We start from the raw sequence: 16468 nt of genomic DNA, 5'->3' as shown, positions 1-16468 counted from the left end.
AACTGAGCATTTATTTTCTCTTATACCAGTGTCAAACTGCCTCATTGCAGCACAGACAGGAGATGCTCAGTTTTACAGAATAAATCTGCGCTAAGTAGAAGCAGAAACGAAATGGAACAGATATTTTGGCATTATTTTAGCAGTGCTACATAAGGAGACAAAGCACATTCTCAATCAATTCGTTCACTGTTCTTCTGACACGGCATGAAAAATGAGGAAAGCCATATAGAAATGAGGACTTTTTTAATACTTCCAAACTTCCCACAGAAGAGTTTGCTTCAGTTAAGAGTTGTTGCAGCAGAACGCTTCCGCAAAGTACTCCACAGCAGTGAGATTGCAAATGCCATTGGAAAAAAAAAAAAAAACAAAAAACAAAAAAACTTTTTAAAATGGAAAACTGCTTGGATTAAAGTTTTCTAGGCAAATGGTCTCGGGAAAGCTACCTGGGAGCAGGCAGAGGCAGAGCTGGCCAGACCTGCCACCGCAGCAGCATGTCCTACCCAGCTGGGTGGCAGCTCTACCCCTCTCCTTCTTTTCAATTTTAAACATTTTGGTGTTTAAAGCTCCAAAACCCTTTGAGCAGGGAGGTTTCATATGGCCTTTAAAAGACAGAACACCCTACTGAGGCACCAACCCCATCAGCTTCTGCTTGTAAAAGGAGGAGGTGTTGGTGTTTGTATTGAAAATTTCAACTAATTTGGGGCAATTTTTGAGCCCAGCTGTGGGCTGATCTGATTAAAGGTACTGGAGTTAACAAACAACACACGGTTTGGCCAAGATAACAAAATAGAAAAAATAATAATGTAGAGAAACAATACTTTCCAGTCATTATTGCTTATTCAATCTGATATTCGATAAAGTTAACTCCCTCTCTGCAAAGATCCATATTTATGCAAACCACCCCTCACTGTGTTGAACACACTTGACTTCGCAAAATACTTGTTTAATGCATTTTAATTCAATGAAAAAAAAAATACTGCTTCCAAAATAAACATCAATACTTTAAATTAAGCTCGAAGTACCACTGGCAAAGCTGTAGACCCTAAGAAACTTAGGAATGTGAAGGAGCAGGGTGTTATTTCAGTAACTTGTATGTATGCATCTTGCCTTCCCAGTCAGAAATCCCTTCCACTGCTGTTAAATTAATGCTAAAATACATCCTCAGCACAAGCTACCACCGCAGACCTCCTGTATCCATTATGGGGGTTTAGAAATCAGTGAGATTGTGTCACATGCATCCCATGGCCTTCCCCGGGGTCTGAATTGCCTCCAGCTGCTCCTATTAACCTGCTCTCAGAGCACCTTTGCAGGATTTAAGCAGCTCAAAGTCCCCTAACCTGGCTGCCTTCTCCATGGGTCTACTTTATGCAGATATTTTTGGAAAGAAGCAGGCGTTCTTCCAGTTTGTATGGTGCTGCCAGCTCTTCCTTTCTCTAGAGGACCAGGCAATTAATTTATGGAGAGGATTAGATCTGAGCAGATTCTTGAGAGACCCTGAGTTTTTGCATTGCTTTTTCGAGAGTGTTTGTAGAGGTTATTTTTACAAAAAGTGTAAAAAACTACAGTGCGAGAAGAGAAAATTGCTAGTCAGATGTCCATATACCACCATCTGTTACAGGGGCCGGATGGGAAGCAGCATGAAGGCACAACAAAAGAACTGAGGGTGTTGTGACAGCAGTGAATCCAAAATTATTATTATAACTTCTTGGTTTTCCTCAATATTTAACAGCTGCCGGAGAATTCATAAACTGAAATCTGCATCTTTTATATACTTAGTACTCTGGACTTGAACTACATAGAAACTAACTCGGATTAAGCACTAAGTACCAACTTTTTGACAACGCCTCACATTTGAATTGCTGATACTGAAAGAGGGCTGCAAAGCTGATGAGTTGAAGGACCCTTTACATTCACCGGACAGATAGGATCAGCCTTTTAAAATTGCCTTGTTTTTATCTTAAAATTTAACAGCAGTTCTCTGGTGTTAATTTTCTCACAGTATTAAAAAAAAAAAAAAAGTCTCAGGAACTCTTCATCTTAGTGCCATGTAAAAAGAAGACATTAGGGACAGGGACATGATTTATGATGGTATTTAAATATGGTATGGAAAGCACAATGGAATTTAAGCAAGGAAACTGAAAGCAATGGGAATAGTAGCCTAATTCGCCCCGTCTGCATTGGAGTCAGACCCAGCATTCATCAAATCACTGGGAAAACGTCCCAGGCTTGTGACTGCCTGAGAAGACAAGTAAATCCCAGCACCACTGAAGGCTAATTATGAGACTTGAGTTTTATTTCTATGGAAAAAAAGTGTGATTGGAACATTTTTGCCTGCCACAGTTAATACACCAATGGGGGCGTAAAGTTACTACGATGAGAGAAGGGGCATTAATAAGGAAATATATCCAATCTGACATCCAAGGATTATTTCATGCCATACTTTTATTTCACAAGATTCAGCATTTTGGTAAAGCAGCTTTTTGAAAGCGTGCCCACACGTCCACTGGGCCGTCACAACGCTTTAGGACTCGTGTGAGTGCCTCCCCGCAGCCCAGGGCCGACCCCACAGCATCAGCTGTATCGGCAGTGGCTCAGAAACAGGGGGCTTCTCAGTAGCCCCGTAAGGTGGATTATGCATTTCTCAGATACTTTTGAAAGTTTCACATGTATTTTTGCCTATGGAAAATAATTAGGCTGGGTTTTTTTTTTACACTGATCTAATACTAATACTCTAAAAGAGTTCTAATACTCTTTTAGACAAACCTTTATATACTTCATGACCAAGTCTAAAGTACTGGATAATACTGATTCAGTGATAAAATATCTTTAAATCTTTTCAAAAAACCTACTGCTCGTGTTCACGTCTGATTAAGCTCTATAAATCAAACTCTACAATCTTTACCAAAATCAATGGTTGTCAGTACTGATTTCCGGAGGAGTTTTGACCATGTGAGGACTGCAGGAGCTGGCCTGACTAAAATTGTCATTGGACAACGAGTTTTATTACATAATTTGAATAGATTAATTACAAACCTGAAGTCTGTGATGTAAAATCCCCTCCCTGTGCTGGTCCTGCTGGCGTTCGGACAATGGTTTCTCTTAGCCATCACCCACCTGCGCAAATTGTGCTGCTTCTTGGGGCTGCTAGTAAAAACTAATCCATATTTTGCAAATATAAAGATTTCTGTTAAAAGATCACAAAACCTAGCAACTAAGCCAATATGCTAAACTGATGCTCATTTCTCCTCTCACAGGCAGAGGGAAAGGCATGTTTCTCAGTTTCTTTGCCCTTTAAATCTATAGCAGGATCTCAAAAACATCCGGATACAGAAGAAATCCCGTAAAGACACTGTCGTCCTCAGCACTGACGTAGACCCCGTTCCAGTCCCGTGCAACCTCCAGCCACACCTGGTCACCCGCACTCAGCTTCAGGACGGTCAGGAAGGATGCCTGGTCGATCTCCTGGCCGTAGAGCGTCTCACGGGCTTTGGCCACCTTCCTGCTACGGGCAACGAGGCTGACACGGGCTGGACGCCCTCTCACCGTCAGGTGGTAGGAGAAGACATATGCCCCGGGCACGCTGCAGTTGAATTTCCCGGTGGAAGGGTTGTAATCTTCTTGATCGTTGTACAAGATCTTGTCAAATCTAATGGGGACGTTGGGCGGAGGGAAGGGCTTGGACAAGCCGGCGCTGAACGCCGATCTCAGGACCTTTGTGGTGTCCCCTCGGGCACCCTTTGCCCCACGGGAGCCCTTCTTTCCCGGGGCCCCTCGGCCCCCCTTGCTGCCAGCAGCCCCCTTGGGCCCAGAAGGTCCCATCATGCCAGCAGGTCCCAGGTCCCCTTTTTCACCCTTACTTCCTTGCTCGCCTTTTTCTCCCTGTTTGCCATCTATCCCCTGAATACCCCCAACCCCCATCTCCCCTTTGCTCCCTTTTTCTCCCTTTGTCCCCCCTTCCCCTCTCTCCCCCTTCGCACCTCTCCCCCCTGGCTCCCCGCAGTACCCCTTCTCCCCTGTGTCTCCCTTTTCCCCTTTGTCACCCTGTTCTCCATCCACTCCCGGGTCTCCAGCATCCCCCCTGTCTCCCTTGTCTCCTTTGGTCCCATTCTCACAAGTGTCCCCTTTGGAACCCTTTTGTCCCTTCAGTCCAGGGAAGCCGTAGTTGCCTTTACTGCCTTTTACTCCAGCTTCACCTAGGAAAAGGACAAAGTAGGGGGGTGGGGAAGAGATTTAAAACATTAGTATTGGATCGCTTTGGAGATGGAGGGGCATCATCAACAGCAAAGGGAAAGGTCAGCGCAATATTCCTGGGTTTCCCAGCCCGTGTCACATACCTTGCAGCCCAGGTTTGCCTGGATAACCGGGGTTTCCACTTACTCCTCGCTCGCCTTGCTCCCCTTTGCCTCCTAGGACATTTCACCATTAATATACTGTTGGTGATGTTGTCTGCAGCACAGCAATCGTTACACAGAAGATGACTGGTACCGTTTTGCACGTGTCCCTCACTTCATTAATAAAACAGATATGAGCAACATGCGTTTTCAAGAAACGCCTTCAGAAACCTCGGCTGAATTTGACAGCACCAAGCACCGTCACGCAGACAACTGCATCTCACCCAAATGTTGGATTTCTGACTCTAATCAGCGCCTCATTGGGAGGCAGTTGCTGCTGTTTAACAGCAAGATGGAGAAGATGACAGCTCTGCGTTTCTCACTCCAGGATTGCCAAAAGTCCTGTTCAGAAAGTGAATCAAAGCCTAAGAGACCGCACTGACTGAACTGCGCAGCACGATGCTACTGCCACCCCCATTATCAGCTTTGCTGTGATTACTCCACGCCTGAAGGCAGCCACAAGGCCAGTGGCGTGTGGCAGCAGGACAGAGCTGCTCCAAGCCTGAAATGAAGGGCTGGGTTTCCTTTCAGTTACTACTGACGGATAATAACTGCTCTCCATCTTTGCTGAAATCATTTTGCTTGAGATACTGAAATTGAAATGCAGCTTCTACACCTGCACATAGCTTCCATGGCGGTTTTTTTCCTACTTATGTCCCTAATCCAGAGCAAACGGAACTCAGTTTTCAAACTCCCGTTCCGAACAAGGAGTTTCGAGTGAGATCTTTATGAGCAGCTGCTCCTATCCCGCCTGTGCGTACGCTGCCACCATCTGAGTTATTGTCCCTGTGCTAATGCCAGCTAGATCTCTCAGGGTGTCAATTCATATGAGCATACTCCCTTTCCTTTGAAAAATATGTTTTCCTGTAACTTCATGGTATTCAATGAGGACAACAGCATCTGTTTTCGAAATGAGCAATTAGTCTACTTTACCTCTTTCTCCTTTAGAACCTTTTGGACCTTGAGGACCTTGATTTCCTGGCAGACCTTGCAGACCAGCATCTCCCTTCTCCCCCTTGGGACCTGTAATGTAATCACATCAACAAAATTATCTTATTAACTCAAAGGTTTAGCTTTATAAAGAAAATTCAGAATAACAGCTAAGCAACATGGCATGGAGGAATACCAGGTAGGGGAAACTGTTTCCATCACCCTGGAAAGAGTTGGATATTTTATTTGGCATCATGCAATCAATGCAAAGAAGAGGTGAGACAGACGGGTTTGGCCTGAGCCCTGCTCCGCTACGCCCTGCAGACACCGCAGCTGAAACCCTACATCGGGGCGAAAGGCGAGGGGCAGTAGGGGCGACGCCGTGCTGCTCGTGCGGGATTAATGGGGTGCGTGCTCGCAGGTCCTCTGGTCAGGCACACAGCTCCCCAGCCTTTGCCTTTCAGCTACTGCAGTCCCCAAATCTCAGTTCTGCATTTTGGCTGTAGTAAAAGACTTTTTAAAACCAACTTTCAGCTGCCTCAGAGCCACAGGAGCTCAGACATTCATAAAACATCAGAAGTAATCTGTCTTTAATATTTGAGCGCATCCAAGGAGCTCCCATAGCTTCGTAATTGCCCCTCTCCTTAAAAGGAATCAGGTCGGCAAATATAAAAGTGGAACCTGGCAGACGGCTCCACGCTGCATGAGGGATGGGTTGAAAGGCAGGCAAGCTGGCTTCAATCTTTTTTTTTTTTTACTTTTTCATCCACTTGGGAATCTAGAGACTCCCAGTGCACGTCTGGGAGCAGACTATGGCAGTTTCAATCATCACAACACAACCTATTTGACACAAGGACTTTTCCATCAACACTCAAGAGGCGTGCAAGTGCAAACTCCCTCTGCAGCTACTGTAATTTCCATTAGCCAATCCCTCCCGAGCTCCGGGAAGTGAAAATCCCTCGAGTACATTGTATTAAAAGAAAATTATTTCATGATTTTACCACCTTCCCTCAGATGGATAGTTTCTATCTCCTATATTACTGCTAATAAAGTGAACATTTGCAGACTAATGCACTATTCATTACAACGGTATTAGAATTAGGCGCTCTATAGATACGTATTTTAGGAGTAGAAAAAAGAGACAAAGTACGTCTTATAAAATATTTAGGTGCTCTATACAGAGCCGCCTCTTGTGAGAGCAAATAATTATTTTCAAATTTGGACCCAAAACTATTTTTGTATTTAACTTCCTCTTTTCCAAGCAGAAAAAAAATCCAAGAAAAAGAGGCTTTTATCATAAACCTTCAGCAAAGACACGAAACTGCTTGCAGGTGGTTTTGAGGGTCATAAAACCACGGTTGAAGTGAATGTGAAAGTAAATCTGTAACTCCCAGGGGGTCGGACACAGGGACAGAGAATCAAAGAGCATGGCCACGTGGGGCGAGAACCAGCTGTGACGTGGTATGGGGCCACCTCTGCACGCGCTCCCACCCCAGTGTGGTCCCCAAAGTGAGTGCCGTGGGGAGGAAGCTCCTTTTTGGGACTTTCCCACTCATATTGGTGTTTCCTAACTTCTGGGATGTGGCTAGCGTGCATTTTTTTTGCTCTGGCTTTACACGAGGCATAATTATCTTGCAAATTATGACTCGTTTTTTGAAGGAAAAGCAGGAGACTCCTCACTAAACCATTCTATGATTCTACAGTTTATGTGGGTTAGCCGAGAACGGCGAGACAGTCATCACCGTACCTGGGGGTCCCTGCTCCCCCGGCTGCCCCCGAGGCCCCACAGTGGGTGGGCAGCAGTCACAGCAGTTGTAGAAGAAATCGGCTGTGTCGAGCGTGTAGTTCTCAAAGGGGAAGAGTGTGGTGGCCCCTCGGGCCACTGGGCTCTGGGTGGCTAACTCGGCTCTGCCCGGAGCTGCTGGGAATGGGCTTTTCTCCACGAGGGCAGCAAGGGGGGTGTGAGAGACACCGTCGCCCACCATCTGTAAGGGCTTCGTCTTGGTGTACTTCACAGCTGGGGTCACCTTCACTCCCGCCTGCACGGCAGTAACAACCAGCATCGCAAACACCGAGACGCACTCCACTGAGCTCCACATGTTGGCAGCTGTAGGAAAAGATGAATGCAATTATAAATCACTGTATAACACCCTTATTCGCACGTTCCCCACAAAACCCATTTACTCTGCACCCACCATCTCTTTTCTTGCACATTTCTCTGCATCCCTTTTACTATACTTTTATTTTTCAATCCAGACAGTCACCTGGTTTAGCATGAGAGACATGCGGCCACGCTCATCACAGCTAACCCACACGCAGCGACCCTTCAGCCCGGGCACAAGCCAGAAGACCTGCAGGAGTAGTGTCAGGCACATGTGGGTGTATGCCAGGAGGGCTACGTTACAAAGCTTCACTTTTTATGGGGAAAATAAAGCAAAATTAGCCAAACTTCCTGCCGGCTCACCCCTATTGACCGTCACCCTACAGAGCACTTGCTGTTCGGCTGCTGCTGTTAGCTGTGGTTGGAAGTGCTCCCACGGGTACCACCAGAAGTTCAAGGGACTGACTGAGAGTTACACAATCACTGGGACACATGATGTCTCTCTTCTGAGTATATCATTAGGAATAATTCAGTAATGATTCCAGAGTCCAACACAACTGCACATTATAAAAAGCTTTCTTCTAAAAGAATAAACGGAAACAAAATGAAACATCAAGTCTTCAAAAATTTGTATGTCCATTTTTTCTTTGTTACTGACTGATTTTCTGGACTTGCATATTGTTTTAGTGTAAACTTTCAGGCCCGTTCTTTTAATTTTTAAAGTGTCGGTTTAGCTGAACCAGGAAGAAAGAACACAGTAAGAAGCACACGTTTTTTCCTATAGGACAGATGACGCCTCTCAGATGACTTGTCATATAAAGCATCTTTGTTTCCTTTTTAAACCACTGTTCTGACCTGTTAATACAAACGGAACAGACTCCCTTTCTTGCTGAACCTGTAATCTAACCTTCCTTAGCAGCAGAGGCACTTCATTACATGAAAAAGTCACCAAGATAAATGCTGACTGTCCTTGCCATCCAGAGGGCAAAAGGAGGTCCGACCAAAAGTCACGTATTTCGGGGCTGGATTATAAACTTTCCATCTTTAAGAATTCAGTTTTAGAGGACAGGGTCGTGATTTTTTTTCCATTTGCACACAAAACCAAATCATTTAATGGAAAATTGATTATCCACACAAAATCCCCAGTGATCACCGTTGCTCATTGCTGCCATTCAAGCCATTCTTCACCCCATCAGCTCCAGTAAGGGATAAATTATCCCTTCTCCATGCTTGTGTCCCATTAGGACAGGATACCGGGCACTGATTTTTGTCGTAGGGTCATATTTGCTCCCAACCAACCTTACCATGAAGAGTTTAACTCCGGGGCGCTTGGCACAGGCGAGCAGCACTCAGCACAGGCGGGCAGAGAGGAGCCAGACCTTACAGCCAGCAGCAGGGAAGCAGCCGCCGTCGCAGAGGAGGGTCATCTGCCGTCTAGGAAGGGGGAAAAAAAGCACTAAATTCTCTTTTTGAAGAATACACTCATGCAGGAGCGTTATCCCACTGCTGGAGATAACAAACCCATAACTTCCACACATTGAAAGCCACCAGAAGGAAGAAATTGCAGCTTTAGAGACCTAGCAACTTTACGGGGAAATGGTAAATCAGTTTTCAAATCAAACCCGTTCCTATGTTTTACTGTCACAGACAATATCTGCAACAAGCTCTAAATTCAGACACTCTCCAGTTCCGTAGCCAGATTGATGGACGGCCATCAAATACTGGAAAAACATCATTAATAAAAAAATTGTACCTTGCCGGTCTGTTTAGAAAATAAATTGCTCAGAGCAAGGAATCGTTAAACAGATTTTCATGATAATGGGCAAGACTGTTCCTAAAATAAGTATTCCTAAATATATAAATGCATCTTAATAAAACTGAAATTTTGAAGTTTTCCATTACATTAGCTTACCACCACTGCTTCTAAAATCATTCATTTGAATCCCCCCACTAGGAAAGATTATGAATCACAGTGGACATAAAATATGAAGAATTAAACTTTGCCACAGTGACATCTTGTTCAGTACATCTATATTTAGTTTGATCTAAAAATCCACTAATGGTTAGCATGTGTCCCATAATAACATTGTAGTAATACAGTTGTTCTTTGGTTTGGACCCTAAAATTACAGAATTTAGATATTCCAGTTCACAACAGGTATTGACCCTCAGTCTCCCAGGTTTAAATATCAGGGAGATGATTGCACTTTCTGTTATCTAATTGTTTCAAGTTCTTATACACAAAAGGAAAACACTAGTCAATTTGAGACAAATTATATTGCCACTATGTCTTAAATTCTATGACTTCATTGCAAATATCCCGCGTGAAGTCTAAACGACCAGTGCGTGCTGTTTCCTACCTTATAAACGGTCCTGCTTCCAGGACGACCCCCCCTCAATGGCACTTTGAAAAAGACAATCTTATTTTCGGAGAGAATCAGTTTTATTTGTGTATCAGCTGCTCCCGTGGCCAATGAGAGCCTGCACGGTGAGGGGAGAAGGGGGAATTGGCAGAGTCCCCTGAAAGGAGCAAGGTGACATTGAAATTTGAGGAAATTCAAATGCTTTCCCTGACTGGGACACTGCTCTTCACACAGGACTTCTTTGGCTCTTCCCCCAACACCAGTTTTCAGGGCATTAGGGATGCTCCTCTTTCAACTCACAGCATCACGTTTTGGTACCATCAGGCTCAGCGTGAATTTGTCCTTTGGCTTTGGCGGGGTTCAGATTTCTCTCTCGGTATTTGATGCGCAGAGTTTGGCATCGCACTCCCCTCCTTGCAGTGGGAGTGTAGAAAGGGTAAAAGAGATATTACAGAAATAGCTGTATGGGATCATGAGTGCACATGTGCATGTGTCTGCACGGAAACGCACCGAAAGGGGAATTCAGCCTCAAATCTGGGCTGTCCCAGGTACATGCAGAGACGGAGTAAGCAAACGCCGCCTTCTCCCTCCAGCTGTGGTGCAGAGCAGGGTACCTGCGGGAGGCCATGCTGGTGGCAGAACAAAACCCGGCTGGGAAAAGGGATGAATCCACCCCAGGAGGGTTGCTACAACATTGTTCTTATTGGAACCGATAACCCCTCTGGATTTCACAGCCTAATTGATTTTCCTCGCTCTTTCCCAGCAATCACAGCACTCATTTCCTTCCCCAGTGACTTTAAAATGGGCCAGCGTTTATTCTTAGATTTCCCAACCCGGTTCAGAGTGCAGTACGAAAGGCAGGAATGTGAGGCTGCCTTTCATTGCCTTGTCTTGGTGAAATACGAGCAAGGAAACCGTCTCATTCAATCAGTCTGAATTTACTACATACCACTACACTCAAAGCCCAGCTGCTGGACAAGAAAGGCTGCTTGTTTCAGGCGGGCTACAGAAAACAATCAATTCCCCCTTAATGTAAGTGGAGAGAATTGTAATCCTCCATGATTTATTTGCGACCACCTTTTTCTGCACAATACCCTACAGCTTTCAGCAATAACAAGTTGATTAAGGAAAGTCTATTACTAAGCATACCAGGCTAGATTGATTCGCCAGCTTTTCAGGCTATTCTGAAGAAATCAATTAGGAGTTTTGCAGGGAGATGCTCTAACCCCGTGTAGGACATGGGCTTGTCACAGCTCCTGTAATGGAACCTGCACCAGCACTCACCGATCCTCATTCGCACTGCTGAAAACAAAGCTGGATCCTGAATTCAAATGGTTCCCTTTTAAAAATTAGTAACCATTTTTAACATTGTAATTGGGCTTAATGTTTTAAACTGAAGTTACAAATATTTGTGCCTTCAGCAGTTATACTTCTGACAAGATCATGGACATATAAATTGAAGATAAAAGTCAATCAAACCGATTCTAATAAAATCGTTATTTTGATCTTAACTCGGGACTTTTCATTAGCAACAGAAGTTATTCCACAGGGGAAGATTACCCATTTTTAACTAAGATTACTGCATTTGACAGTGTTGCCTCCATATTCACCACAGCCACTCTTTCACAGACTTCAATTTAATGCCATATTTGCTGCACACTAAAGCTAAAGCGAGAAACACAGCTTTAATCCTGGGTTAGTGTATTTTCCTGAATAGCTTGAATAGTGGCAGTCTGGAATAGTATTATTAGATTATGTGACAACTGCAGGGTTTTAAATTATACAGTGCTTATTGAGTTACTGAAGCAGTTTGGAAAACTCATGGGTTGAGAGTGTAAATTAAGATTTAGCACTAGATTAATCCCTCTGTTTATGCGGGGGAGCTGGATCTACATTTTACTGATATAAATGATGCATGTGGGCCATTAAAATTCCTTCAAAGTACATTTCAAACACACGCCGAGCCTTGCAAATTTGCAGATAACTGTTTTCGACTGAGATTTGCAAAGTTAAGTAAAAAAGAAAGCCGCGTTCATGCTACTGATTTCTACCTGCCATGTCCACCAGCCACGGGTAGGAAGGGCTGTGATCTCCTCATAACTGCTGGGTGACTAAAAGCTCCTCCTGGGGCTTGGCAAAAGCAAAGACATGAATGCCAGTGCATCCTGGAGGAAGCTTGAACCAGCATAAAGGAATTCCCCAAGGAAGCAGCATCCTTGCAGCCACTAATCCTTGCTACCCCAATGCCAGGTCCCCATCATTATCAGAGAGGCAGAAGAAAGGAAGGATTTCACCAGAGACCCTCTCCTCTCCCCTCCTCTCCTCCTCTGCAGCCTGAGGCTCCTCCTGGGGCATGGGGGGGTCCTGAACCTGGATGCGGCCACAGCCACCTTGTCCTTGTGGGATCTGCTCCTTGGTGGCCGTTCTGAAACACAGAGGGACACAGCAAACTGTGTAAATATGTTTTGTATTAAATTAATGGAGTATTTCTTAAATAAGATCAGCAAAGGAGATTCAAAAAGCACCTCCCGGAGGGTTCCCCTTCCAATCATTTGCAAATGAAAATAGAAAATTTAGACCTGAGGATAGAAGGTAAACTGATAAACTAAAAAAATCTGGTTTGGAAATACAATAAAGGGGGAAACAGTGAAAACCAAAGCAGCATAGAAAATAAGCCACGTTTGTAATAATAGGTAATTTAAAATCTTAATGCTCAAGTATCAAGATGGGAAACTGGAAAATAAAATATTCACATAGAATAGGAAGTAGGTAAAAATGGAATTAAACTACACTTGAGCTGGATAAGAAGTGTTAAAAGGGAATCAACATTTCTGTGTAAATAAACAACACTTCCGACAAGATTTCCCCCAACAATTTAGCAGACCTCCTGGAAGAGGCCCTTCTCTCCCCGCCAATAACTATTTTCTGAAAAACTGAAATGTGTCCTGGTTCATTCATTATCACAAAACAATTGAGCTAAACAGAAAATGGACTGAAATGAAAATATTCTGCTATGTTGTTAATTAGAGGAGAGAATATTTCCATATTAGACAGCACAACAGATAAATCAATCAAGTCAAGATACAAGCTTTTTTCTCCTCTCTTAAACACTCAGTATGCCGTAGCCTCAGAGGCACCACTAAATGGACAGCAGGACTTCACCCTTGCTGGGTGAAAAAAAAAAGAAGGAGGCTGGGTTTTTTCTCGAAGACACACTGAAAAAGCTACAATTTCATTTTCTCCCACATTTTCCCTCTGTCCTTTCTCTCTTTTTCAACCTGGAAATCCAGCCAGCCCATGTTTTCCAGGATACTTTTTCCAGGGACTTCAGGGTCTCCTTTGGGCCTCAACAATCCTCAGACACCAGGTGACCCCATGTGGCCCTTCCAGCACTTCCCACCCACTTCTCCTCTGTCCCCCTTGGACCGCTTTTCTCCCCAGTTACCTCTCAGTCCTGTGTTACCTCTGAGACCCAGTTACCCCTTCTAGACTGCAGTTCCTGGAGGTCTTCCAGGACCAGTTTGTTCCCTCCAAGAAGGATGTCCTGCTTCACCACTGAGTACCTGATTACTCTTCTCCCTTTGGTCCTCGCTGTCCAGTTCCTCCTGGGGGCCCTTGTATTCCTCTCTTCCCAATGTATCCTGGTTTATCCACAAAAGGGAAAAAAAGGTTAAATTTCCTTTACTAAGAACAACATGTGAAAACAGGCAGAATACAGCTCTGTAAGAGAACCTTCACAGGTCATCAAATTACATGTCCACCTAAATAATGTCACATTTTTCTATGCCACATATGACTATTGAGAACTAAGCTGTCAGTGTGAAAACACCACTACAAAGCAAGCAAAAATACAAAAGATCAGAATCTTTTTCCACCTGGAGATGCTGCTATTCAGATGCCGTGGGGAACAGCCCACTCTAGGGACATTGCCACCATCCTGGAAGCTGGGAGGTGACATTTAATGTGCCCACATTTGGGATGCTAGTTTGCATATTATTTTTTTTTTTTGCAAAAGAAAGAATTATGAATTAAATTCTTTAGACAAATAAAACCTAAAAATGAAAAAAGAAATCTTTGGAATTTGTTCTGCTTTCAGCTTAAAATACTGGGGGTCTTTCACTTGTGATGAGAACTTTAAATACTGTCTGGTGTAAATACTAAACAAGTAATCTATGTAGAAAAAGGAGGTACTGCTCATGTAGGATTTTAAAATGCTTGACTTGAAAAAATACTGCCATAGGGATTTTCACTGGATGCAAAGGAATAAAATAATCTCCCTGTAAAATCAGTATAATTGCATTTAGTGTTATCAAGATTCAGATAGCAAGGGGAAAATAAGATCAGAAAAAACCCTGTATCAGTCTATGCCAGTATATCCCACAAACCCTACACTGTATGTTGTTTTAAATTTCCTAAGTCTGGAAGATGGCAGTGCAGTTACACCTAAATAGAGATTTATGGCACTTTAAAGTATAATGGACAAAAGAATCCAAAAGCTACCGTTTCACATAAATAAGCATTTAGGGAGTTATTTAAGGACTCAAAGAGCTTCACGGTACCTATTAAATTCTATCAAGTCAATCACTCAAAGTGTCCCTAAAAGCATATTTAAAACACCAGTAACATGTACTTATTTATGTGAGAGACCGGAATCACAGCACACGAGTTGTTGCAGCTCGTCAGGCTGAACTCCTACGCCGGTGGTGATTTTTGAAGCCCTTTCAGGAGTGTAAAAAAGCCCCGCAACCACATGCACTCCTCCACGCATCGTACCGCAGAGTGCGGCCCTGCTCCAAGCCCTGCTCCGGAGCGCGGACCTCCTTTCAGGACCTACCGATGCCTCTGGTCTTAACGAAGAAACACATCCATTGTGCTCGCCCGGAAACTCTAGATGGCCAAAGGTAAAAAGTGATAAAATTACCTGGCTCCCCTTTTTCACCCTGGTCTCCCTTTGTGTGCCGGGCTCGGGGATGTCACAGAAACCCCGCTTCTCTGGTGTACTGCTGTTTTCCTTCACTGTGTTTAAGAAACAAAATAGTCCTCAATAGCCGTGCCTTTGCTAATAGCAAGCGGTGGGATCGTTTCCCTCCTTGTCTCCAGCACCACCTTTCAGGGAAGATGATATTTGCCGGAGGGGGGTCTGAAACGCCGGGCTGGTTGGTGACAGCAGCTTGTCCCTTTGGGGCAAGGGTGGTCGGCCCCTCCGCCAGCCGCATGCTGCGGCTGAGGATGTCAAAGCAGCCCAGCAGCCCCCCCAGTGTCACCCGCTGGGACCACTTTGGTGGCATGTGTCCCCAGCCTGGGTCAGCGGGGACAGTGGGTGCCTGTGGCAGGTCCCCTGTTCCCAGTCCCCTGTCCCCCAGTGCTCCTGGTATCGAGGGGAACCAGCTGAATGCGCTGTGAGGAAGAGCTTTCCCCCAAAAATGACTGCTTCTAAAAGGAGTAGAGAAGCGCTACTCAGTCATAATGCAGTGCGAGTACCTCCCCTGAAGGATATCTACCAACGCAGAAACTTCCTTCCCATCCACAAAGATGGAGATTGTTGTATTCACAGGATTAGATGCTAAAATAAAGAAGAAAATCTGCATATATTGTACAGTCCTTAAAGGAGCACAGAAAGACCTCTGCTGTTACTATTTGCAGGACACAAAGAGCACCAGCTGCTTTACTGCAGCTTCCTGGAAATTATATTTTCTGGTTGAAATCTCCTTTTTCATGTTTAATATATGAAACCCATGAGATAGACCCTGTACCTACCACCTATGAGGTAATGTGCTGCTTTTGTGTTCCTTCATAAGCAAATTCTGCACCTTAAAGTGGCCACGTGACACTTCATGATGTATATCCCAGCATTTAATTATTCTGAGATCAAAGTAATCCCAAAGGAAGTACATCATGCCTACAGCATATTGCAAAACAGCAGTTTTATGCATCCAAATTTGTAATTGATTACGTTTAAATAGATACCTAACTGATTCAAAATGTTTGTTTCTCTCAGGCTAAAGAATAATCTGGTAGAAATCACAGTGACTTCTATAAACAATCATGAGCTATAATTTACCTTTTATAACTACTCACACTGTAGACTGTAAAATTGTATTTTGGATAATATCATGGCAAGGAGATGAACTGTGAGAGTGAGTTTATATGAACATCCAACTTCAACTGGATTTTCTGAACCATTTAAAGAGGCGAGGGCCCTTTCTGGCTTCTGGTGGGTGCAATTCCGAAAGCAAAGCGGAACCATTTATAAAGCCAAAGTAAAGAGGAGAGAGGATCGGTGAGTTGGCAACAGCCCACCTGGAGAAAGAACCGTTGGAGGAGTCAACAGGCTGCTTGGACCACCCTGAGCACAGGAGTTTCTGCATCTCAGCACTTGGGAGGATGTTATATATATATAAAAACATATAGAGAATCATAGAATCATGGAATGATTTAGGTTGGAAGGGACCTTGAAGATCATCTAGTTCCAACCCCCCTGCCATAGGCAAAACCCCCAAAGTTTTTAGGGGTACATCCCATCATGCCAACGCCTTCTCCTTCCAGTGCTCATACCTGTATCACCCTCACTCCAACGCCAGACTTGGCAGCTCTGCCGGTGGGGTGCAGGCATTAGTATTTGGGGCTCTTTCAGGAAATAAGCAGTTTCTCACTTTTTCTTTGCAAAGACCCTACAGACCCAGA

The 16468-nt window shown here is 44.2% G+C and overlaps 1 protein-coding gene across 1 annotated transcript; it reads right to left on the bottom strand.

Moving 5' to 3' along the window:
* Positions 1-3297: 3297 nt before the first annotated feature.
* On the bottom strand, positions 3298-15072 carry OTOL1 (otolin 1). Its single transcript, XM_009884496.1, has 7 exons — positions 14891-15072; positions 12024-12209; positions 8807-8856; positions 7069-7428; positions 5325-5414; positions 4335-4406; positions 3298-4193 (listed from the first exon to the last, which is right to left on the bottom strand). Exons 1-7 carry the CDS (start codon positions 15070-15072, stop codon positions 3298-3300), a joined length of 1836 nt encoding a protein of 611 aa, XP_009882798.1.
* Positions 15073-16468: the final 1396 nt, after the last annotated feature.

This window comes from Charadrius vociferus, unplaced genomic scaffold (assembly GCF_000708025.1).
Source record: "Charadrius vociferus isolate BGI_N301 unplaced genomic scaffold, ASM70802v2 scaffold104, whole genome shotgun sequence".
In the NCBI taxonomy this organism is placed as follows: Eukaryota; Metazoa; Chordata; class Aves; order Charadriiformes; family Charadriidae; genus Charadrius; species Charadrius vociferus.
The sequence above is the reverse complement of the archived record's forward strand: the minus strand, read 5'-3'. Positions and strand labels throughout refer to the sequence as shown.

Coding starts and splice junctions, on each gene's coding strand:
- OTOL1 (XM_009884496.1), bottom strand. CDS start 15,072: ATGCCACCAAAGTGGTCCCAGCGGGTGACACTGGGGGGGCTGCTGGGC. Junction 5,415..7,068: donor GGGGGAGCAGGGACCCCCAG/GTACGGTGATGA, acceptor ATTACATTACAG/GTCCCAAGGGGGAGAAGGGA. Junction 4,407..5,324: donor AGGTTCTAAAGGAGAAAGAG/GTAAAGTAGACT, acceptor GAAATGTCCTAG/GAGGCAAAGGGGAGCAAGGC.